The sequence below is a fragment of the Eptatretus burgeri genome, chromosome 13 (genome assembly GCF_056783735.1).
Source record: "Eptatretus burgeri isolate ZD-2024b chromosome 13, Ebu_testis_v1, whole genome shotgun sequence".
NCBI classification, from domain to species: domain Eukaryota; kingdom Metazoa; phylum Chordata; class Myxini; order Myxiniformes; family Myxinidae; genus Eptatretus; species Eptatretus burgeri.
In genome coordinates, this window is record NC_140973.1 from 43,634,674 (window position 1) to 43,661,165 (window position 26,492).

General features: G+C 41.8%; 1 protein-coding gene across 3 annotated transcripts; it reads right to left on the reverse strand.

Moving 5' to 3' along the window:
- Positions 1–2,269: 2,269 nt before the first annotated feature.
- TAPT1 (transmembrane anterior posterior transformation 1) lies at positions 2,270–25,520 on the reverse strand. 3 transcript variants are annotated; one of them, XM_085852219.1, is made up of 14 exons: positions 25,137–25,520; positions 24,024–24,163; positions 23,800–23,918; positions 19,380–19,542; positions 17,589–17,724; positions 17,146–17,243; positions 16,558–16,627; positions 14,791–14,871; positions 14,578–14,687; positions 13,855–13,914; positions 13,658–13,726; positions 12,580–12,656; positions 5,071–5,207; positions 2,270–4,983 (listed from the first exon to the last, which is right to left on the reverse strand). In XM_085852219.1, the coding sequence occupies exons 1-14, from the start codon at positions 25,297–25,299 to the stop codon at positions 4,811–4,813; spliced, it is 1,596 nt and encodes a 531-aa protein (XP_085708345.1). In that variant the 5' UTR covers positions 25,300–25,520; the 3' UTR covers positions 2,270–4,810. The 3 variants fall into 3 exon arrangements, with proteins under 3 accessions (XP_085708345.1, XP_085708346.1, XP_085708347.1); XM_085852220.1 differs by having other exon boundaries at positions 24,033–24,163; positions 25,137–25,510; XM_085852221.1 differs by lacking the exon at positions 25,137–25,520 and adding an exon at positions 24,956–25,078 and having other exon boundaries at positions 24,033–24,163.
- Between the last annotated feature and the right edge of the window lie 972 nt (positions 25,521–26,492).

Consider the following 26,492-nt stretch of genomic DNA (forward strand, 5'->3'; position numbering starts at 1 on the left):
AGGAATTCTATCTGCCTGAGCTACGTACTCAGGTCCGCAGGAGAAACAACCTGATCCAGATGAGAACCCAGTGGTTCCAGCAGGATGGGGCATCGCCCCACACAGCCAGGGAAACAAGGCGTTTTTTCAACCAACATTTTGAGGGCCGCTTTATCTCCCTCTACGAAGACGTTGAGTGGCCACCGTATATCCCTGACCTTACTCCTCCAGACTTCTTATTGTGGGGGTATCTCAAGGACAGGATCTATGGAAACCCTCGGCCTCAGACTCTTGATCAGCTGAAGGAAAACATCCACCGAGAAATCCAGAGCATTCCTTAGGAAACGTTTCCCAAAGTGATGGAGAACGTGACAACGCGTTTGCAGGCAGTGATCGGACAACGTGGAGCCTACGTCGAACATGTGGTCTAAAAGAAAACGACGATTCCATACCAAAATTTAAATTTTGGTGGCAATTTTGACATTGGTACAATAAACTTCAACCTTTCAGCTTTCTATCCAGCCATATATCTTTTTAAAAAAATATGTTATGACTATCCTCTTTGCAGATGAAAAGTTGTATATTTTTGGGACACCCTGTATATACATATATATCCAAAACCGTTGACTGCACAACGTATGTATTCTATGAATGCCATCTACTTAAATAATGGTGTTATATTTGCTATTCTCCAATCCTCTGGTACCTGTCCCGACTCCAGTGAGCAATTGAAAATATCCATTAATATCCTACTTATCTGCTCTGCCACCTCCCTCAACACTCTTGGACGCATATTATCTGGTCCTGGAGTTTCAGCAACCCTTAACTTTCCCAGCTGTTTCTTTACTTCCTGAACTCGTACTTGGAACTCCTCTAAAAGCCCTTCCTCATTCACTATGTAGTTCTCTCAGCTATTGGTAATTCCCCTGGCTGTTCTTATATAAATGTTAAAGCAAAATAACGATTTCATAAACTTGCCATCTCACTTTCATCACTCACCAATCTCCCTGTGCTATTCCTCAAGGGGCACACACTTGTCTTAACCTATTCTTACCCCTCGATTTGTTTTTAAAAATCAATTCCATACTCTTAGGTTTCATATTCTCTTTTGGCTTGCAGAGTTATTTTCTTAACTAGTCTCTGTTTACTCCTACACAGCAACACTGATCCAAAGTCTGATTTCAATCTCATACCTATTAAATGGCTTCTTCTAATTCTTAACAGCACTTCTTACCTTCCTGCTCAAGCACCCTGCTCTATTTCTGCCTTTGGATTTCCACCTCACTGGAATATATTTACTCGATACATGACATCTTTGCTCTTTGAAGGTTTCCCATTTCTCAAATGCCAATTGTCCTGTAAGTTTGTACCAATTTAGAGCACTCAACTCTATCATACCCAGTTTGCTTTCTTGAAAACTAAGAACCTTACTCTACTATCCTAAACTTTTAACAAAATACATGCACACAACTTTATTCATCATGTGTATACACATGCACTTCACGAATTGTGAATGAAAGATAAGTAAATGGTAATCAGGTCGGAGGGGGAAAAAAAAAAAAATTAAAAAAAACATCCTGAACTACAAGGGCACTCGGTCGAGCGCATACCACCACCACCACAATGCCTGATCCACGAGAACATATCGGGCCCAATACATTTTTGAAATATCATGCTGGACAGTACTATATCGTTTTTGGCTCAATCTCTCAATGGTAAAGAATCACTTTGAAAATTAAATAATTCTCGTATCCAGATCTTCACCAAAAATGAATCAATTCATCCTTGTCACCACCTAACCTGTCCACCAAGTTTTGTCTGAATCTACCCACAACTTTTTGGGATATTATGCTATACAGTGCATCGGTTTAGCCCTATTTCTCAATGGTAAAGAATAACTTAAAAATCATCAGATCCAGATTCAGATCTTCACCAAAACTGAATCAATTCTTCCTTGTCACACACCCAAAGTGTCCACCCAGTATCGTTCAAATCGTCTACAACTTTTTGAGATATCGTGCTATATATCGTTTTTGACCCTAATCTCTCAACGGTGAAGAATCACTAAAAAATTCTAGTAGCCGGATCCGGATCCGGATCTTCACCAAAATCTAATCAGTTCGTCCTTCTCACACACCGAACCTGTCCACAAAATTTCATCCGAATCAGTCAACAAATTTTGGAGATATCCTGTCCACAAACAAACAGACAGACAGGCTGGGGTGAAAACACAACCTCCTTCCACCTTCGGTGGCAGAGGTAAAAAGAAAAAAAAAATACTTCCACAAGAGATGTTTTACCACAAGCTTTATTTACAAGTGGTTATGTACAGTACATGCAAGCATTAAAAAAAAAACTTTAAAAAAAAACACCCCAGTGCACACCATGTGATGGTTTGAAAATTTGAGAATTCAACAGCAAAGGTAAAATCCCCAAATGCAATAAGCTTTGTACTGGTAACCGATTCCTGCATTTGAACTGGAAAAAAAAAAAGATGTTCAATGGTCATTCATGAGCAATGGTGTAAAAATGAAGACTTTTGAACACTTGCATCGGTAAAAGTTCAAAAATGGCTTGAAGGTTTGCATTATTTGGGGGAAGGCCAAACCTCATGAGTCACAAGCTGACCTCGTCACGAGTCGGTTTAAACATTCAAAAAGACTCAGCAAGAAATGTAAGAAAACGAAAGAGAATTTCAGATAAAGTGCCTTTTTCCAACACACCACTTTTTTTTTAATTGACAGTGTACATTTGGCCAATTACTAATCTGCAGCCTTTTGTCATTTACTCACATTGCTTACAAAACTATTTTGATCTCAAGAGATTTGAGACAAATGTAATTAGAACGTCAGATCCTGAGAGAGATTTTCATAAGAGATAGCTCGAGTTATACTCTACTCAATGTCAAGTCTACAGCAGAGCAGTCCCAAAAAACAAAAATGATAACATCCATATTGAGCTTTGGTTATGAGAACTGTTCATTTTATTTGTACAATGGCAACAGTTGTCACACAGATTGAAGTTATACGATCATACTGGGTGTGCGCGAGTGCTTCGGCAGGATGAGAGACTCTCGCTCTAGTGCGGACGTCTGTTTTCCTGTTAGCCCTCCTGCAAAATGGTTTACAACCAGTATGGGGTCATTATACATGTATACATACATACATACATACATATATATATATATATATATATATATATATATATATATATATATATATATATATATATACATATACATACACATACACACACACATACGTACACATACACACACACTTCCAACCCAACAGATGCACCATGGCAGTTAAACCTGCATGGATGGCTTCAGCGATGCATACTCAATCTATTTTAAAGACCAGTTCTGAAGTCACAAGTAAAAGTCTGTGGCATCATCTTTTGACTGTTGTGGGACACAAATTGTCTTTTACTGCTTTACCAAACGAGGAGGTATTAACAGCATTTAAGCCTTCAAGATCGCATGGTCACAGATAAACGATTTTGTGGTGGGTCGTCCTGATGAACTCCAACAAGAACAAAACCATGGTCGATGAATTCAAAAGTGTCATCTTCAAAATCAAATGAACAGCCCTCATATCTCAATGCAACTTTTCCTGCAAGAGTGAGGCTCATGGAAGAGCAATAAGCCAGATTTCAGTTTCTTATATGATACCAACATCGCTCATTCAAACTTGCTTTGTGCCTTCAAAGCTGGGTTCATTACACAGCTAGGGAATACAGACAGTCGTGCTATGTCAACAATGAAATTTTTCAAAAACATTACATATTCACACTAATTACACTGGCATCAAATGTGTATCTGATTGCCAAACTAAGAGGATTTTATCCAGATTTTGACAATTCCCTTTAATCACAACACCGAGTTAATTTACAAATCTCGCTTTCTTCATTATTTCCCTCAACATTGCAACATCTCACGAGATTAGTATTTAAACAACTTTCTAACCTGACCATTGTGGGAAAGTTGACCGATCCACCCCCCCCCACCCCCATCTAACAAAACAGCTGCAAGTCAGCTGTTCCTTCACTGCAAGTCCCATTCTCCCCCCTCCCCTACCCTCCTTTTTGGCTGCAGGTGAAGGAAAACATATTCAGTGCTTACATTAAAGCTTTACCATTAATATAACCACTTCACCTTTGATTCCTGGCATTCAAGGCTTTTTAACTACACAGATTTATTTTCACTACCATCAAGCAGCAGGTTGAATCCTTGCAAAGACGTGACTGACACAGCGTTGCACAAACTAAACCTGATGGAGCAGCAATCACAATCCAGGTGTCTACAAGATATGCCCTGGGTCTGCTGCAAACAGTGACAATTGGCAAGAAAAGAGCTGATAGATTTGCAAGGTGCTGATGGACAAGGTTGCAATATTTCAGTGGACAAGGGTTTATGCTCCTTACAGGATTCAAATTAAAGGAATGCACACAAATCAATGGACCAAAATCTATTTCGATATCCCCTCTTCCTCAACCCAATCGAAATTGCTTCTTGCAAATCCAGCAGTTTTAATTTGTGTGACTTCACTGCATAAAAACGTTTTTCGCAACATGTTTGCAAAATAAAGCACTTGCATTCGTTAAGATTTCCTTAGAGATATCAAATTAAATAAATTGACCACAGTGGTGCAAACTGGATGATCCAACACTCGGAGTGCACATAGAAACAGCAGTCCACACATGCTGGAAATTGAGCCGATGACCCGACCGCTTCATCTGGATGCTTCATCTCAAATGCACCCGACATCACCCATTTTCAATAAAATTGCAAGTCTTGCACCATTGCACAACTCAGAGCTTCTTGCTTAGTTCAGTTGATGTGGCCTCCACAGATGGTAAAACGATCGACGGTGAGCAGGCTGGGACTCGCATTCGGGGGTGTAGGGTCCCAAGTGCCTGAGCCGCATTTCTCTGACGCATGCCCTCCAGACTCAGACTCGGAGGAATGCGACGGACGATCCTTTGCCTCTCCTGGAGGATGATCTGGATGCAAAGAGGTGATGCTTCTCAACATAATCGAACAAAAATCCCTCCTTCATCAAGCCCTACCATGTATTGTAGGAGTTTTACCGTCGGTGGGTACAGAAGAAGCCTCAGCCTTGTCCCTGTTGTTAAAAGTACCGAGTTCATCCATGTGTGCGTCACAGACATACTGCCACGACTTCCCAAGCAGCATGATGCTGGTCAGGATCTTGGATGCAAAGAGCCTGTGGGAAAAACTTAAATTGGAAGGTTGACATTGCATCAATCAGCTCCTCTTGAAGCTTCCTCAGTTCCATGGCCAATTGCTTTAAAACGGCAAGTGATATTTTGAGCACCTCAATGCTATGACATTTACAATAAATATTGCTGACTTGGTCCACAGATTCTCTTGTGGCAAACAAGCAATTTACATATTGCAGATGCAAAACTATTCCCCTCCTTCACACACAGGTGTGATAGATTTCCCTTCCCTCCACCAAGCAATCCCCTTTGATTATGACCATCATATGGTAGGCTGCATCACACATGTGGTGTATATACATATATATATATATATATATATATATATATATATATATATATATATATATATATATATATATATATATATATATATATATATATATATATTGTTGCGGTTCTCGGAACTGCATGCATCCAACCGATAGCGTCCCAAGACAGTTATTCCATTATTATACGTGTAGATAGTCCCTTTCCTTTTGTTTAGTGGGACAACAAGGGAGTGCGTTGCGATGATCTAATAGCTAGGTCTGCTTAAATCATTTTCTTCCTCATTTCGTCCCCATTCTTCTTTCCGTCTGATTATTCCTGAAGTAAATCAGCCATGTGCAGCGCCACGGTGAGGAAACTGCTGCACAGAGATCCTCGTTCCCAGGCGAGCCCTAAACCCGGCTTGTGCGGCGAGTCATGTGTGCTTGGCAGTGTGGGGTTGTCGACTCGAGCTTCCGATGGTCTGGGGAGGATTGCCGGTTGCATTGAAAAGGCATGCGAATGAATGTCTCTTAAGAGGCCACATGAATGGTGTTTTTCACGGCATGGGAAACAGCCAGCAGGCCGCCCACGCTGCACGAAATGCGTACGGAGGCCGATAAAGCCAACTCCACTCCATGTTGGGCGAGATACGAGTGTGCGGGTAGAAGCGGCTTGTTCCTTTTCAACCTCAATATCCAACACATATTGGTGTTCGCCCCACGCACACGCTCGCGGGGTCGTGTGAACGCGAGCGCTAGCCACGTGCGTAATGGCAGAACCGCGCGCACTGTATGGAATGTGCTCGAAAGCAGACACGTACTCCGCTCGTGAAACGTGCATGGATTTATCCATGGCGATCTACCTTCGGTCCTCGCTGGCAGCAGCGGATTCTCCACGGATGGTGAACGTCTTCTAGTCTCTACTGCCAGCAAAGCTGCGATCAAGCCGGGGAATGTACAGTGCGGGCCACGTTGGCGCTCGCGGAGCGAGCGCGTAGATCAACGCTGGTCGAACGTGTGAGCGGGCATGTGGGACCCTCGACCAGTCACCCGGGCACGCCAGGGGTTTTTGCAGGACGATTCGCGTGCCAATTTCGGTGTGGGCGATTCATGTCATGTCATGGGGTCGGAGCGATACATGTTCACTGTCTGGGATGGCCTTGCCGGAAACGAAGTGAGGCAGTTTCCGGCCAAAGTTGGCGGGCCATGTGAGGGGTTGGGGCCAATCGGAGTGCCCGATTCAGGTGATGACGTTTCGATTCAGGGTGGCCCCTCCCCTCGAGCTGCGAGTCCTATAAAGGTCGGAGCAGTCTCTCTCTTGCCTCTTGCTCTTTCTCCGCCTCTTTCACCTCGCCCTCATCGACACTGCCCCGACCCGCCTCCTGCTGTCGGGACTCCGCCTCCTCATCTCCGCCCACAAGTCATCAACCCCACCCGCCTACGACTCCACCCTCTTACTCTGGATTCCGCCCCTTCTCAACTCAAGCTCCTCCTTTCACGAACACGGTCTCTACACGTGCAGCTGAAGCCAGAGACAATGCGCCCACTGTCGGGTACCACACCACGGAGCATCCCCCCCTCCCGAAACGTATTGGTGGCGTGTCGTGCTATTGGGTGCAAAGGTACTGAGATTGTAGCCTCAACTCCCCTCCCTTCCTTGTTGAAAAACTCTCTTCATCGGGTTTTATGTGTGTGGTGTGTGGGGTGTGGGGGGGTGTGTGTAGGTGCTGGCGTCTGTCGTCTGCTTAAGTAAGACTGCAGAAGATCATTATTGTTATTAATTTCACGTTAAGCCTGCTCTGTGTCCCCTTTTGTAAGTTGACTGTCAAGTTATTATTATGAATGTTCCCTGCTCGTTTTTGTCTTTTCTTCCATTGATCCAGCACGGTCCGAATCAGAGTTCAGCCAGGACTTTATTCCCAACGATCCATTCCTTTTAGCCGGTACGTCCTTGGCAGTGTCGCTCGGCTGCATCGGATCCGGTAAAGCGATCCGGTCCGGTAGAGTGATCCAGCTCGGACAAGGCATACCAAGGGCATGTTCCTCGGTAATTAAACTAAGTGATTAATTAGGTAACCCGATTAACCCATAGACGGGAGGACCCGAGGTCACACGGTTGAGTTATTGGCATCCACGGTCGGTTAAGCGACCCGCCGCGTCATGGAATTAGCAGTGTACGACGGCCTACAATTCCGGGGAGTCTGGTGAGAACCGACATAGCTTCCCCCCACCTTGTCTTCTCCCCCGACCCCCAACAATTATATATATATATATATATATATATATATATATATATATATATATATATATATATATATATATATAAATATAATGCTCCTGTAGTGTGTTGTGATTTATTGTCTGGTTCTACTATTCCCTTTGACACCGTATCTTGCAGCGGAGGATTTTTCCATCATCCATCGTGTGGTTGACGCTTCTATTGGCCTCTGCGAGGACGCATTCCCATAGTGAAGGGTGTGGCTGCGGTTTTCAAAGGCGGCCGTCTGGGTGTGGTGCCTGCTTGGATTTGTTTCAGGAATAAGAGGAAAAGAGTTGGAATGAAAATAGAGATATAATCAGACCTAACTATGAGATCCACACAGCACACTTTGTCCCGTTTGATCCATTAGACACGAGGGAAAGGTCAAACTGCACGTATATTAATGAAATAACTGTCTGGGGATCATTGTACGATGGATGCCATTGCCTTAGAGGCATGAGGTTTCCAGAATTCCAGAATTTGCTGGAGATAAAATCGCGTGTATATATATATATATATATATATATATATATATATATATATATATATATATATATATATATATATATATATATATATATATATATATATATATATATATAGATATGAGGGAGTGATTCAACCATTCGGGTAGAGCACTCTCCGGGTTACCTCAATTGCTAAATTGGTGTTCCGGGTGTTTGTTGCTCTCCGTGCAGCCGCATGTATTGATATATAATAAACAATTTTCTCTCAAGTACATCGACGTTTTCATGCCTTAGTAAAGGGTGATCGACGCCCCGACACACACACACACAAAAAAAAAAAGTTTGGACACCTACTCATTCAAGGGTTTTTCTATATTTTTACAATTTTCTACATTGTAGAATAATAGTGAAGACATCAAAACTGAAATAATACATATGGAATGATGTAGTAACCCCAAAAAAGTGTTAAACAAATCAAAGTATCATATATTTTAGATTCTTCAATATCGCCACCCTTTGCCTTGAAGGCAGCTTTGCACACTCTTGCCATTCTCTCAGCCAGCTTCATGAGGTAGTCACCTGGAATGCTTTTTCAACAGTCTTGAAGGAGTTCCCTCATATGCTGAGCACTTGTTGGCTGCCTTTCCTTCACTCTGCAGTCAAACTCATCCCAAACCATCTCAATTGGGTTTAAATCAGGTAATTGGAGTGGCCAGGTCATCTAATACAGCACTCCATCACTATCCTTCTTGGTAAAATAGCCATCACACAGCCTGAAGGTGTGTTTTGGGTCATTGTCCTGTTGAAAAACAAATGATGGTCCCACTAAGTGCAAACCAGATGGGATGGCATATCGCTGCAGAATGCTGTAGTGGCCATGCTGGTGAAGTGTGCCTTGAATTCTAAATAAATCGCCGACAGTGTCACCAGAAAAGCACCCCCACACCATCACACCTCCTCCTCCATGCTTCACAGTGGGAACCACACATACAGAGATCATCCGTTCACCTTCTCTGCGTCTCATAAAGACACGGCAGTTGGAATCAAAAAATCTCAAATTTGGACTCATCAGACCAAAGGACAGATTTCCACCTGTCTAATGTCCATTGCTCGTGTTTCCTGGCCCAAGCAAGTCTCTTCTTATTATTGGTTTCCTTCAGTAGTTGTTTCTTTGTCGCAATTCGACCATGAAGGCCTGATTCATGCAGTCTCCTCCGAACAGTTGATGTTGAGATGTGTCTGTTACTTGAACTCTGTGAAGCATTTACTTGGGCTGCAATCTGAGGTGCTCGTAACTCGAATAAACTTATCCTCTGCAGTCGAGGTAACTCTGGGTCTTCCTTTCCTGTGGCGGTCCTCATGAGAGCCAGTTTCATCATAGCGTTGATGGTTTTTGAGACTGCACTTGAAGAAACTTTCAAAGTTCTTAAAATTTTCCAGATTGACTGATCTTCATGTCTTAAAGTAATGATGGACTTTCATTTCTCTTTGCTTAGCCGAGTTGTTCTTGCCACAATACGGACTATTACTGTGCAGACAAAATAATGGTCTTTTACCAAACATGGCTATTTACTGAATACCAACCCTACCTTGTCACAACACAACTGATTGGCTCAAACGCATTAAGAAGGAAAGAAATTCCACAAATTAACTTTTAACAAGGCACACCTGTTAATGGAAAAGCATTTCAGGTGACTACCTCATGAAGCTGGTTGAGAGAATGCCAAGAATGTGCAAAGCTGTCATCAAGGCAAAGTGTGGCTACTTTGAAGAATCGAAAATATTTAATATACTTTGATTTGTTTAACACTTTTTTGGTTACTACATCATTCCATATGTGCTATTTCATAGTTTTGATATCTTCACCATTATTCTACAATGTAGAAAATAGTATACATAAAGAAAAATTATTGAATGATGAGGTGTGTCCAAACTTTTGACTGGTACTGTATGTACGTGTATATATATACACACACACACACACACACACACACACACACACACACACACACACACACACACACACACACACACACACACACACACACACACACACACACACACACACACACACACTAGGCGCAAGTCGTCACCATCGGGACCGAGAAAAAAAAGTGACGACTTAAACATGTGACGACTTACGCGTATGCGAACATTCATGATGACTGTGGGGTGAAGGATGAAGTCGCGCGTGGCCTGGACACGTACGTGTGAGAGGGCACAACAATCTCTAAGCCGGCTATTGTACCAAAAGGGAAACACAATCCGCGGGGCATAGGAGGGGGTTCATTGGTGAGTTGGAAAGTGATCAAGCAAAGATGGAATTCATGAATCACTTTATCAAAAGTAAAGATAATGAACAACTGTAAGACAACTCATATACCATCGGTGATGGTATAAGACCATCGACAAATGTGGAATGAATGGCTGTTAGAATTCATTCATTGGAATGAATGTAGAATGAGTTTTCATATAGAATGAAAACTCATATACCATCAACAAATTACATGACACACAGTCATCGTGATGACTACCACTCAATACCTATGTGAAAGTGAGTGTGGTGATGTACAAAACGAGCCAATATAAAACCATGATCGGACTTCAACACTAAGCTCAATCGATCCTTTACTCCTTCGCCAGAGACTGCAATGCGCAGCCTGTCTACCTCTTCAGATGCATGTGGGACGGCGCCTCACTGAGCTGAACGCAGCGCAGTTATAAATAGCCTATCACTGGTGATTTAAACCAATGAGCGAGCATCACGATTCCATGAAATCGGGCTTCTCACGAGGTCGAAGTTCCGTGTGACGAGTTAGGCGTGGTAATTTACTTGAGTTTCCATTACGCGGGAACGGACAACATCTGACGACTAAGACGAAGTGACGACTTAGAGATGACGACTTACAGACTTTATTCAAAGGGATTTAACATGAGATAAATTCGGGACTTTTTGACGCTGCCGACTTCGGCGAAGTGACGAGTTACACGCTGACGACTTACGCCTAGTCGACTGTACATATTATTTATATATATATGTATATATATATATTTATATATTTTTATATATATATATATATATATATATATATATATATATATATATATATATATATATATATATATTTATATTATAAATTATAATATTGTTACGGATCTGGAAACCATATGCATTCAACATACAGATGTCCCAAAAGTCAGTTATGTCGTTAAGTATGTGTGTCGTCAGATCCCCTTCCTTTTGTCTAGTGGGAGAATCAAACACGTGTGTTGCGATTTCTTTTAGTTAGGTTATTACATCTAACAAGCCATCTAACAACCATCCTATCTGCACGACCCCATCGGCCCATCACGATCCACCACCAACCAGCTGCCTTCTCGCACCCTGACGTGCCAAGGAAAGATCTCGCGGTTCCGGTTTCTCAGCTCCCACAAACGTAACTCTTTCACGGCGAACTTTTTGCAATGTTGATACTGTTACTCGTCAAGTATGAATCCGCGTGGAAGAGTGGTTGGGGTTTCCCGGCAGGGGCCGTTGCAGCATTAATACTGTTACTCGTCAAGTATGAACCCGCGTGGAAGAGTGGCTGGGGTTTCCAACAAATGATGATGGTTTCCAACAAACAAATGATGGTCCAACTAAGTGCAAACCAGATGGGATGGCAAAAACAATTTTCTCTCAAGTAAGTTGGTCGAGGCCCCGCCCCGGAAGGGTAGGCCGTAGGACCCTGTCCAATCAAAGATGGACAGCAAGGTGTGTTTCACCAAGGGCCCCTCCCCGTTGAGGGAGGTCGATAAATCCCCAAGCACTCTCTGAGAGCGGTGTGTTTTGCTGTCACGAAAGGGTTTTTGCAGTCACGAAGGGGCAGTTACAGTGGTTTTTACGAGGGCCGTCACGAAGGGGCAGTTAGTGGTTTTTACGAGGGCCGTCACAAAGGTTGAGTATATATATATATATATATATATATATATATATATATATATATATATATATATATATATATATATATATATATATATATATATATATACATGATGTGGTATAATGCAGGATGAGGGAGTCAAAAAGTACCCCCCCTCCCTCCCTGACCTTTTCAAAAAGTTAAAGCCAGAAACATGATCTCTTCCTTTGGTCTCAGGAAACAGCCATTAGGAAGAGTGCACGACACTGGCTGGAAGCTACAAAGAAATAGAACGAGCATTTGTGCTGAATTTTGTTAGCACAGACCTATTCCTCCATGTTTTGTTTTTTTTGGTGTGGATTTTTTGGACCCCCTCTTACATGCTAGCAGTACCATGAAAACAGCTGGACACATCACATGACACGACACAACCCTCGGCGGTAGTATGGCTATCGGCAGCAACATACAAGACTTACCCGAGGAAAAAGACAATGGCTGTGATGATCGCAACGGGTTCATTAATGCGGATGCAAGAGCTGACCACACGGGAGAGCTGGTAGGAACAGCAGTAATAATTAGTGAAATAGTATACCCAAATGACCCCGAGAGCCTCCCTCCCCACAAAAAAATCTATGATGTAAAATGCCCTAACACACAATTAACCCTTCCCGAACTACTGTACTGAACGATACTATACTATATATGGTCATATACGAGATCATCAATAAGGAATGAATAACGACAGTTTTCTCAAGTTGGTTGTACAATTCAATAAGGATCAATAACTATAGTTTCCTCAAATCAGTTGCATGGGGCACACACAGTCCAGCATCGGTTCCCTTCTGGTGAAACGACCTAAATCGAGGATCACTGCTCACCTCCACTCATTTGTTTCCTCTTTTTTTTCCTTTCTGTGGAACTAACTTCCACATCCTCTTCAATCTCACTTTTCCCTCCATGTCTTCAAGATCTCAGATCATCTGTTCACCACCATCTCAGATCATCCCCAATCCTAAACCATGCTATTTTCTACCCTCATTAACCCCCCCCCCCCCACCCACTCTCTTTACTGATCCTTTTTGGCCTGCTGCATCCTGATCTGTTCACTATATTAGAACTAGCTTTTCCACGAGCCTCGACTGTATACCAAAAATGTTTGTTTTTTAAAATGTTCAAAATAGCACCAGGAATGTTTCTTGTTAATGAAGAGGATGGTCAGATCTATAGCTTCAGAATTGTTCAACAAAAACGATAAAGTGGCTCAAAAAATGGCATCCCTTTTAATACTCCTCTCTGGGGGAAGCCCCACTGGGATGGATTCAATGTCAATCATGACATCAGAATTAAACCAAAATGCTGATAATCATGATTTGTGTACATAAAACACGGCATGCATAGTTCCAAGCAGTTTTAGATCACGTGGCATCATCACCAGCAATTCAGCAGCATGTGTCAGAGAAATCAAAAAATTGATGAGTTACATGAAAGCCAAGATAGAAACATGCATTGGGTGATAAGCAAGGAACGTGAAAAGGAAAGGTAGGAAAAGCTCACCACGACAGCCAGCGAGAGGGGAATGAACCCCATACGGCGAGACACTGCGTCCGTGTGATCAGTGTACGCCTGAAACGCACACATCTCGACGTAACACTTGCATGGAAATTTTTTTTTTTTTAAAGCGCACACTTCACGGGGTAAGGTACAGGTTAAAATATCAGTACTGTATCAAACACACTGGTACAGAGACTTACGTGGTGCTGCTTGCTGCAGACAAGCTCGTATGCCAGGCTAGCACGGTACTCGACATACACCTAACAAAGACAAAACTCCATCACGTTACAAGCAATTGAACGTCACAACTGTTCATGTAATATTAAGGTTCTCTCATTACAAGAACTTCTGTGACAAGGTATTTTTTACACTGTCGAGCACATTCCACTGTCTACTCACTGTCATTTATTGATTTGTGACTTGAAGAGAAGTTGTCAGTTTGTCTCCTTTCTATGCTCTGTTATTAAACTCTTCTATGGCCTTGACTTGTTAAATATAAAACTATAACAGCACTCGGAAGAGTGCATACCTCCACCAGGCTGAACAATTTACGTTTTGTATCCCACTGATGGGCCGGATCTGGATCCAGACTTGAACCAAAATCTGATCAGCTTGTTCATGTCACCTCCCCAACTCATCCACTGAGGTTTGTCAGAGCTCATTCAAAAGCTTTTGAAATATGCTATATATATCGTTGTTGGCCCCATCTCTAAATTGTGAAGAATCACTTTAAAATTATAGTGTCTGGATCTTCACCAAAATCGAATCAATTCATTATCGTGCCACACCCAACCTGTCAACCAAGTCTCGTCCAAAAACATCCATCCATAACCTTTTGAGATATCCTGCTCAAAGACAGACAACAACCTCCGTCTACCTTTGGTAGCAGAGATAATTAAAAAAAAAAAACTACATGGCTTCACCTCTGCAGTGATATCATTAAACTTTGTGATGAAGGCATGTTTGACAACATCGACCAGCACCTCTGCACCCAACACCAGCAGTAGGTCTGGCACCAAAACCCACAGGTGGTCTGCAGAGATCGTAAAAGAAAACAGCATCGAAAGATTTTAGGCCGTTTGCCAGTGAGAACGTTCATCCGTCACCAGTGAGAAAGTAGCCCAGAGGACAAGTACCTGGATTCCAAGAAAACTGTTCCATGTTTCTCAAACACACAATCAGCAGGAGGATGACATTGTGGAAACGCTCACGGATGTCTGGAAAGAAAATGAAGGGGGGGGGGGCGAAGCCCATCAATGAAAAAATTTAGGAATTTGCTTTTCCCATCCATACATACAAGCATGCAGGACAAACAAGGAAACTGCCTAATTTTATGACTAGAAACATCACTCCCTTAGGAAGTATTCTTGGGAAAAATGCCAGGGGCAGAAAAAAGGCCCCTTTATATAGTATGTGTCATGTGACAAACTATAGGAAAGGAGGGACATTGCATAGCTTGTGGAAAATGAGCAAAAATAGGTTGCAGTACCAATGGGCGCTCACCTGGTAGAATAATGATACTGATGAAGACAACAGCAAATACCTATTTTTGGGGGCAACACCCCCCCCCCCAGCAACTCCCCCCGAGACCCCAATTTTTTTTAATGTCATGAACAATGTTTGATAGATCATGGATGATGAAGGTTGTGGTGTCAAGTTTAACAAAATTGTGTGTGTGGTTTCTGAAAAGACAGAAAATTCTTTTTTTGGGGAGGGGGGCACCCCAAAAGTGTTTTTGGCGGAAGTGTTTTTTGGGGAAATGTTTTCGGCACCCACAAAAATAAATAAATATTTGATTTATTCAAAATGCCAACAGGATTAGAACTGCAGCACCAGGCAACGCCAGGTACGCCTGCCAGTTTAATATTGGAGGATTCATCCTGACATTAAAGCCCAGGTGATGCAATGGATTGCCAACACATGATGGTCATGTTAACTATGTCAGTTAACGAATCAGAGGCAACCAGCAACTGGGATAAGACTAAGCAATTGAGCAAGTTCCACAGCTTAAACCATGATGGCAATATTCTTGCATCCATCTCCGTAAAGAAAGGGAGAGCATCTGTCCCACTGCCCGTTGATGTCTCTTGTTTCCTACCACTCAAATCATTGCTTTGTGCATCGTGGCCAAAATTCAATCATAATTAACAGTGTTGCAATTTGGCACAGGGCACCTAAGCTCACACAACTCCGAAATTTATTCTGATTGGCCCAGTCAAAAGGAGACTTTTCTCAAAGAGTTTGCCATGCCAGAGGGTGTCACAGCATTCTGGTGGGTGGTGCTTCAAGCCCTAGTCACAGGATTGTTGTTGGATTCTCCATTTATTCAGTTTGCTTCATGATTGACATTGTTGTATGGCCCTCCTATCCTATATCATCCCACCATCCATCCTTGACAGGTATAACACTGATATAATAAAGCAGACCGATTTTCCATCAATGAAAATCTACAATCACTTCTAAGCCGCAATACCTGCTACCCTATCTAATAAATCATCATGTGGTCTCTCTCACAAACCACAATAAAAGCATGTTTTAGTCGCATTGCAGAGGAAACTGTTTAAATATCAGTTATGAGAATGGCATCTGATGACAAAGGTTTTTTTTTTTCTTTCATACAATAATAAAATAAAAACTCGAGTGGGCCTGTTTAGCCTTCCCATCTGAGCATGACTCATGATGCTAGAAGCCCAGGTTTAACTCCCATGTACTGTGTTGATTTGTGTACAGTCAACTAATGCCCTTGTAATTCATCTAAAATAAATACACTAATGCTTCCTAACGTCTGTTCTGCATGCGATTTATATACAAGCTCATCAATGAGTCTCAGATCACTGTTACAAATACATAAATAAACACAGATGGAGAAGCACAAGCAATTCAGGATCCGCGAACATTCCTACCACTGTTGGATAACTGAAACAGATTCTTCTTCTCACAACGCTTGAAGACGCTTCCTTTGAGTTCGACAAACTGCAAAAATCAAAATAGGAAAATGGAAAGACGCAAATGCGTCGATTGATATGCCCCTGCCTGTGTTACATATCAACCACCGTTCCGTTTGATCTAAATTAAGGGTCAAATGAAAAATTAGAGGTCACATGAGAAAGAAAAGAGATTATAGAGAAGAGAGAGATTAGATGTTTGTAACTCAATTTATGATCTCCAAAATTATTTTCAAACAGCACATGACCTTTGACCTGTTCAACTAAAACAATCAGTTCATCTTTGTATTAAACTATACATGTGCCAAGTTTGGTTGATACATCTTCAGTGGTTCACACATTATTGTGGCAACAACAAAAAAACGATAACGGACACACAGACAGACAACCCGAAAATATAATGCCTCTAGCCTTCGACTGCAGAGGTATAAAAAAAAAAAAAAAAAAAAAAAAAAAAAAAAAAATCGACTTGTCAGATGCACATTTGCGTATAATATATAAACGAGGACGTCATCACATTATTCTATGAGACGATGCAGAACTTACATTGTTGGACAGCATGACGGTCAACAAGGATTTGTTATGAGAGTTGAAGGCGACATTGAGTGTTGTGGCCTGGAAAAGCACCAGGATAGCATGGAAGACTGGGCAAGTTCATGGTAAATTTATCAACGAATAGAAACTTGTACAGAAGAAACCATAGAAACCATCCTTCACACCAAAAGTCTCATTCCTTAGGCCACATCTCCTTGTGGGCTCATGTGTGCCACTTCTCCTATGCTCCACATGCTGTAAACTAACCCTTAGCCCCCTATCACCACCATCCCCTGAGTTAATGCTATACTATATGCAACATCTTGCTGGACAGAATGACCCTTTCATTTGTAATACCCAAGTTTAATTGTATATTATATCGAAACAATAACAAAGACTGTAATTAATGTAGAAATGTAGTTCAAGACATGTCAAGGCACATGCAGGAAGGATACAGACATAGAGGACAGCCATGCAGAAGTGCGCAAGCAACGACAGGTGTTCACGCTTCTTGCGTTTGGGTTCTGTGGCTGTCCAGTACATGGCATCGAGCACATCCTGTCCAAACGAGCTGAACAAACGATCAGCAACCTTGACACAGGTGAAGTACAAAATCGAGGGAAAAGGAGAAAAATAGTTTTGCAGTTAAAAATAAATAAAAATTACAACCCAATGATGATCGGAACTCAAGAATGACGCCGATGCAGTGCACGCACTCAAACCAAACTAACTGTTCCACCACCATTCAGAAAGAACTTGCGTGGAAGTGTTTGGCATTCACAGGGTTAAAATTAATCAGTGGCAATCAACATACTGCATCACACATGTTAAATGATAGAACGTTTCATTTGCCTTGCACATACATTCCCTTATTTTTATTTCTCAATTTCCCACCTCCATATCATCCCCAAATCCCAAGGAAACAGGATCCAAAAATGACACCCCAGCGGTAAAAAAAAAAAAAAGACAGTGCACATGGGGTATGAATAATGGTACCAACCCAGATAGCAGACCGACGCTGGCCCAACATAAATTTTGTTCATCGGGCCAAAGTTGGCGAAACGTCGGATGGCCTTTACACCATATTGCCAACATTGGTCTGACGTTGGAAATCCGCTCGCAACCGTTCTGACCTTTGCCAATCTATTGCCAATGTTATCCCAACATCGGTGTGTTATCTGGGCACAGGTGGGACAGCAATCTTACACTTCAACAACGATTATACTGACAAACAGTTGCGAAAACATGCAACAGACCATCAATCTATGTGTCTGTCTGTCTGTGACCGCCGGTCCGATCTCATTGAAACTTGCCAGGAATATTGCCGGGGACCCCCGGATGTGCCTTCGAGGTTTGATATCGATCGGACGAGCGGTTCCCAAGTTACGTCCATTTTACTGCTTTTTCAGTGTTGAAAATGTGTGTGTATATGTATATATATATATATATATATATATATATATATATATATATATATATATATATATATATATATATATATATATATATATATATATATATATATATATATATATATATATATATATATATATATATATATATATATATATATATATATATATATATATATATATATGTCAGTTGAAGGTGTCGTTCCATCTTCTCACCTTATCCTGCCAATTTTTTCCCAAATTATTAATAACCGGACGACCACCGGTCCGATCAGATTGAAACTTGCCAGGAATATTGCCGGGGACCCGCGGATGTGCCTTCGAGGTTTGATATCGATCGGACGAGCGGTTCCCAAGTTACGGCCATGTATCTGTGAACCAATGACAGGACACGGTGCTATGACATCACGAATGACGTCAAAAATAATGTTTATTTCATTAATTGATTTTTTTTTTTGAAGGATTGACGTCACAATTCTTCTTCCTTTGTTTGATATGACGTCACAATTGATGCTGGGGACCCGATATTGCAGGCATAAAGCTGCACATACTGGCACGCACTAGTCCTTTTAAATAGGAATAATTGTGTGATGTGGAAAACTTGTGTGATGCAGCTCAACAGCGATTTAACGAGCCAGTGAACACAATGTATGTTTTACTGAACGATAAAATACCATTTAATTTGACATTTTAGGACATTTCAAATGCTTCATCAATATAATGTGGCACATGTCATGTAATGATTTGTTGGTGAGCATGGCCAAAAAAAGTTTTGATTCAGATTTTTTGACAAACGACAGGAAGCCTTCACTCTTGTAAACAAAAAAAAAGTACCTCAAGCATGTTGTAAATGATATAGAGTTTGATGACAGATTGTCCCCGGATAAGATGGTAAATCATGGAGTAATCCACCCAGCGCATGGCAATGAAGCAAAGTAGTATAACTGCAGCCTTCAACATGTCACACGTCTGTGCTGGCTGTAGCAACCTTCCAGACCTGTTATGTACACAAAGTGCGTGCATGCACACACTTGTTATTGTCATCAGATGGTCTGGCTAAGCAAGGTGTATGTCAACTTCGGGATCATCTGTAAACCACACAATAAGTTTTTTTAATGGATTCAATATTGCACCCCCATCCCCCAAACACCTTACCACCCCACACTACCCAATACATTCCCTTCCAGTGTAGTGCCCTGCCAGAATAAAATGAACAGCTCTAATTGTAAACAAATTTTACTTTAACAATTTGTGAGGAGAACACACAAATGGGCTAAAAATACGAGTATCTGGTATATTAGTAAATGGTTGTCAGGATGGCCGAGCCTGGAGGTACGCACACTCACCTCTAAACTGTCTATCCTGGGTTCAAATCTCGGCCCAGCTACAAACTGTCATCCTGGTGTTTCACAGACAGGGTGATTCAATGTGTGTGCTGTCCCTCGGATGGACGATGGACGTTAAGTGGGAGTTCTGCCTGCCGGCATTAGTCAGTGGATGCAACATATCTCAAGGTGTCCTTTGTAAAGAGAAGGCGAGCTATCACCATGGCCAAAAAATTTCAAAATCCCTGTCCTAACCTCACGTTCCCCCGTCCCAAGGGAACAAAGTGCAAAAAGGGTCAACCCCCCGAGGGGGTCACAACGCCCCTTAGCTGTACATGCGGATTAGTAGCAGTATTGCAGTATTCGTATTTGGTACTTGGCATTAGACAGCACGAAAACTCATCTAGACATCAAATTAATGTTCTTCTGTATGACAGCCTGGTCCAAATTTTGCAAAATATGGAGTAGATTTTGTTGCAGTTCTTGCATATGACAGAGAGATCGGCTTTTCCGCAGCTCCCGGTCCATGTTCACAGACATGCTCGATGGTATTCCATGTCACTGCTCTGCGCTGCTCAGGGAAGAAGCTGCAGTCCAATCCATATCTTCCAAGCAGAAGGCAGAGTCAGTTCTGGACATCAGGTATGTAGCAACATCTTCACATTTTAAATGTGTTCCACACTGCAAAATACCTTGCTGCTAAATGAGAAACCCTCTTACCACTATACCAGTAAGGCATTTTGAAGCATGGAACAAATTTATTGCATGAAGATGGTGCCACATACCCAAACATCCAGAACTACCCCTGCCTGCACTGCAGCTTTTTCCCTGGACACCACAGAGTTCTGACACGAATACCATCATACACGTCCTGTAACATGGACCGGAAGTGGGGGCAAAGTCTAGCTCTGTGAAGTGATTTGAAAGAGTTGCAGTAAAATCTACTCCATATTTAGCAAAATCTGGATCAAGCTTTCACACAGAACGTCATCGATTCACAATCTTCATGGGTTCATGCCAAAAGACATGCCACCAGAAAGTAATATATTGTAATGGTTACTGGATTCGGACCAGTGTCCAGATCCTAATCCTGATTGAACCAATGTTACGGTGGACCGCCGGGTGGTCAAAACATGGTCAAACTAGAGGGGGAGCACTCGGTAGAGTGCAAAACCTCCGCCGCCAATACTGCTGGGTCACTTAAGTGAACCTGATATCCTATTCATTGTAGGTCAAAACCTTGGGGTCAATATGTTTGACCTCTGGCGCTAACCATGAAGGTCAAGGCCAATCGCCACCAAAAATTAATCAGCTGAGCGCCAGACCATGAACTATATTCCCATGAGGTTTGAGGACGATCCGATCAAAATTACTCAAAAAATAAGGGTTTCGTCGACTCCCCTGATTTGCGACAGTGACCTCGACCTTTCACCTTGACCTTCAAAATTTTATGCGCTGAAAGGGACCTCTATAGGCCTCTGATATGCGAAGTTACAAAAATTTCCAATGATAACTGTGCTCTGCAGAATTTTTTTATACGTGATTACAGACAAACAAACAAACAAACAAAAAAAAAAACATACAAGCCGACTAACATATCTTGCAAAAACTTCGTTTTGGCAAGATAACAAGCAGTCATAGACTGGTACTTACGAAATCGTCAACTTGACCGCTGACCTTGTCTAATAAAAGCTATCTCTAGAGAAGGTAGCGACGCAAACCAGAAGGTTCTACGATGATTCTGTACCAAACCATCAAAAATCGAATGTTTGACCTCACTGTGACCTTGACCTTTGACCGATTTTGACCAAAATCAAATCAGCGCTAGCCATCACCCTCCTGAATCACGTGGTGTAATTTGACATTGGTAGCTTCTTCCGTTCTCGAGTTATCGTGCCTACAAACAAACACACAAACAGAGGACGGAAGTCATCAATATACTTACGAAATCTTTAGATTTCGTACGTAACAAACAAACAGAAAGGGGTGAAAACAGTAACCTCCGATCTTCGATGGCAGAGGTTAAAAAGAAATAGAGAGAGATAAAGACAGATAAAGAGAGATAAAGACAGATAAAGAGAATCGTCTATATCCCCACACACCCACGAGAACTCATTCAGCATATCTGTTTTATCTTACTCATTCACTCGACAGAGTAAAGACAGAGGGAAGGACAGGACACAAAAGAAGGAGAATCTTGCTGATGGAGAGCAAGATGGCAGCCACCAGACATGCCTGGCAGGCAGACGTCGTAGCCTCTGTGTAGGTTGACCCACTGGACCCCCGCATTACGTCCCGTATTCCACGACACTCAACACCTGGCTGAACTACCATGCCATCTCACCCAGACTCCAACTGTTCTTTTGAGCTGCGTGTGCCGTGTTCATCCCGGACCTTATTCGAACTCCAACTCCCCTGGTCTGAGCTACCGCTCAAGCTGTATTTTTCACCAACTCCAGTTCCGAGACTCCCCACGGGCTGACTCTGCCCTTGGCTATAATTATCTCACAACCATGTGCCAATTGGCTCACCCCTCAAGCCAGCTCATGCTGCAACACACCTAGCATTGCCATGGTGTCAGGCGGTTCCCTCCCTTTAGCGCACTGTCGCAGAATATCCTGGTCGCGCTCAGACGGGATCCGCTTGCTTTCTGTGAACTGGCTGTCAGCAGTTTATTACAGGAAAACACATATGGACATTTGGACAAATAACAATGAAATGATTAAAGGGACAAGGAGGGATGGGGGTTTAGACATATGGAGGGGAAGGGAATTATGATCACCAGCTCCTGATACATTCTTCGACACGTGTCCTATCATTTTCACACAGACACCGTATTCCTACACGAAACATGCACTAATGGCACAACTCTGCTATATTACTCCCATCCCATCATCATCTCGACGTCCCATCATGGTGCTGCAGCAATATGTATTCCATTTGAATGCTGTTATTAAATTAAATTTAAATTGTGTTTACAATCAAGGGTGTTCATATTATTCATGCAGAACATTGAATGTCCCACATACCTTTCCTTTTTATTCTCAAACTCTCTTCATCCTTCCCTGCTCCCCTTCCTTTCCTCCCCAAATTCATCCCATCCCCCATTTGCTTACATAATATGTACTTACTACCAAAATAATAAATATCCTCTTTCTTGCAATCACAAACTTAAAATATCTTCACATTTTACTCCTTTCACTTACAAATGGTTTTGAAAAGTGCAATATCATTTTTGATGCTCAATAATATTTAGCCCTTTTCATGATTCAACGTGTTTATAAACGTGCAACAAAGAAGCAAAGTTTGAACTCCCCCTGCTACAAATCCACTCCTCTCCCAATCCAAACAGGTTTTCCCTAAAAATTGATCAAAACTTTGGATTCTAAATTAAAAGCTATCAACCACGTTTAACATCATCAAGCAGGTTTTGAAAAGGGAGAAAATACACAATCAAAACAACAAAGAAAAATTTAATGAGAAAGCATCCAAAATGCAAAGCCCGTCCACATCCGCTTTGTACTCAAACCAAACTTGATGAAAGCAACAGCTAAAAATAAATATAAAGATTAAATTAAAAGGAAATTTTACGAGCTGTACCTTTTGAGCTTTTGTCATCAAATTTTCAACAAACCTTGATTTTGAGAAAATGGAGACTACAAATTAATAAGTTTTACCGTTTTTTTGTCATTTTTAGTTCGAGTATGAGGCAGACGTGGATGGGCTTTGCATTTTGAGATTTTTTTTCTTGTTAAATTGTGTTCTCCATATTCTCATAATAAAGGTTTGTTGAAAATTTGATAACAACAGCTCAAATGGTAAAGAAAAAGAAATGGCTTGCACACCTGCGCACACGTCTCCCGCTACAGCACAGCTTTAGATGTTATCAAATGGAAATGGATTGTCGCCAATGGAAAATATTTTGTCACCTCGGACCGTGAAAAGGCCTCAGCAGCAAGTGAAGTGAAGCAGCAACCACACGCAGTGGGAGAAATGTGAAAACAAAGAGGAACGAATCCAAACACAAACACGTCCCAAACAGCATCAGCTGCAACGGATGAGACACGGCGACTCATTAAGAAAGGGTAAAAATATTATTCATTTCATTAAAGGAACAAAATAGATGACAAGACATCACAAGACATCCCTCCACCTGCTTTACCCGCTCCAACTCCCATGGGACACGGAGGAATGTGTACACCCGTTGCCTCCTTGCTGTGAAGCTGCTCTCCTGGCGTTCCAACAGGTAACCCCGCTTCAGCTCCTTGGCCAAAAACTGGCGAAGAGTTAACCCTGGGTAGAGAGAGAGACACGATATGGATAGATACGATGGAGTGATAGTTAAGAACCTTTTTGGTAAATCACACATTGTATTATGAACATTCATTATTTATCTTTTTTTTTTTTCCTTTATAAAGACTGCAATTATCAGCTTGAAAGACCTCAAATATCTGCCATGATCAGTTGTCACAGCAGCAACTATATTTAGCACCAATGTTGACTGGAAACATAAACCTGATTGTGAAGGCTAGTGCCAATCTGCTTTGGCAGACAAGTAGAAGAATGGATGGAATCAAGAGAAAGTTAATGCAAGTGGACTAACTGCCATGGGAAGCAAGAAGCTGACGTTTCAGCCATTAACAGACATCCTTCCGAGGTCGGCGAAATGAGTACCAGTGTACTAGTAATAGAGGGCACTGCATCAGTAGCACAGCTGCACCCCAGAAAATGATGCAACCAGCAGTCATAGGCTGCACACGGTCGTTGGCGCGCCATTAACCCTTCGTCGGAGCAAAAGAGTAGGGTTAACGTCTCTCTTATCCCAAACAGAGCCCACTATCCTTCCTCCAACAAATAGACATAAGCCCCTCTCAACCCCCCCACCAAACAGAGCCCCCTCTTCACCTACCTCCACAAAACATACTATATATATATATATATATATATATATATATATATATATATATATATATATATATATATATATATACATATACATATATACATATATGGATTCGTTCGGGGACAGACGGGCAGACAGACTCCTGCTTTTGTATTATAGATATCCCATAAACGTCGAGATACCTCGCAGAATCCCACGACGAACCTTGAATGGACGCCTCGTTCCACGTCTGTAGCCGTCAAACTCTCTTACCAAGTGACCACTCACCCCTCGTCAGCCACTCTCCACCTGACCATTGCACAGTGGTTCACCAAATGCTGATCATGATCCGTTCACGGAAACAACACGTTCGGGATACCTCACCTTCCCGTGGACCCGCATCCCGTTGCCCCAACGTCTCCGGAGGCGGCCCTCTCTCTCCCGAGCTCCCTGTCCTTTTCTGCTCATCCTCCCGACCTTTCCGTTTCAAATCCTGCGATTCTGTGACCTCCTCCCTGAGAGGAAAAACAGGCTGTCCCGCCGCCATAACAAGGAAATTATTCAGCTCTCCGCCCTATTGCGTCTCCAAGCTCATTATTATTATTGTTGTTGTTGTTGTTTAATTACATGGATTATTATTATTTGAAGATTAATTATTATTCGTTTTTGTCAACTATCAGATCTCTTCCTTATCCAATATGGTTCTTCTTCTTCTTCTTCTTCTTTAGCGATTCGACCTTTCCATGACTTCTTCAGCTTCAATCGTAACCTAGTCTTCTTCTTCTTCAATATCACCCCCTTGCTCTTGCCCTCAAATTATTCAGATTTTGCCTCGTCCAAGCTTCTTCTTCTTTAGGAGTCAGTCCTTCTTCTTCAGTTATTCAAACACTAAATCCAATCTTCTTCAGTTTTCTGACCTCTCCAACTGTACTAATTCACTTCCATATTCTAATTTCTTCCTTCTCCGTGCATATCTCGGCCTTCCAACATTTTTCATCAAATTCAAAATAGTTTTCCAATAGTGTCTCAATATATAAATACTATCAATGTTAATATGGAATAGGCAAAGCCTGGAAACGAACGTAGAATTCTTCTTACATTAGCTTCTTAAATATATCAAATTAAACAGTCATTTTGCAATGAAAAAATAAATATTACCTCAACATGACCTTCACAACAACAACTACACCGCCTAGAACAGGATCTCATCTAAAAAAATTAATATTACCTCAACATGACCTTTACAACAACAACTACACCGCCTAGAACAGGATCTCATCTAAAAAAATAAATATTACCTCAACATGACCTTTACAACAACAACTACACCGCCTAGAACAGGATCTCATCTAAAAAAAATAAATATTACCTCAACATGACCTTTACAACAACAACTACACCGCCTAGAACAGGATCTCATCTAAAAAAATAAATATTTCCTCAACATGACCTTCACAACAACTACACCGCCGAGAACAGGATCTCATCTAAAAAAATTAATATTACCTCAACATGACCTTTACAACAACAACTACACCGCCTAGAACAGGATCTCATCTAGAAAAATTAATATTACCTCAACATGACCTTCACAACAACAACTACACCGCCTAGAACAGGATCTCTGAAATGAAAGCGAGAGAAGAACCTTCAGAGTGTAGGCTTTATTCCATTTGATTGAAGCCGCTTCTACGGGCACACCAGGGAATACAGGTGCAGCAAGGAGTACATAAGCAGTAA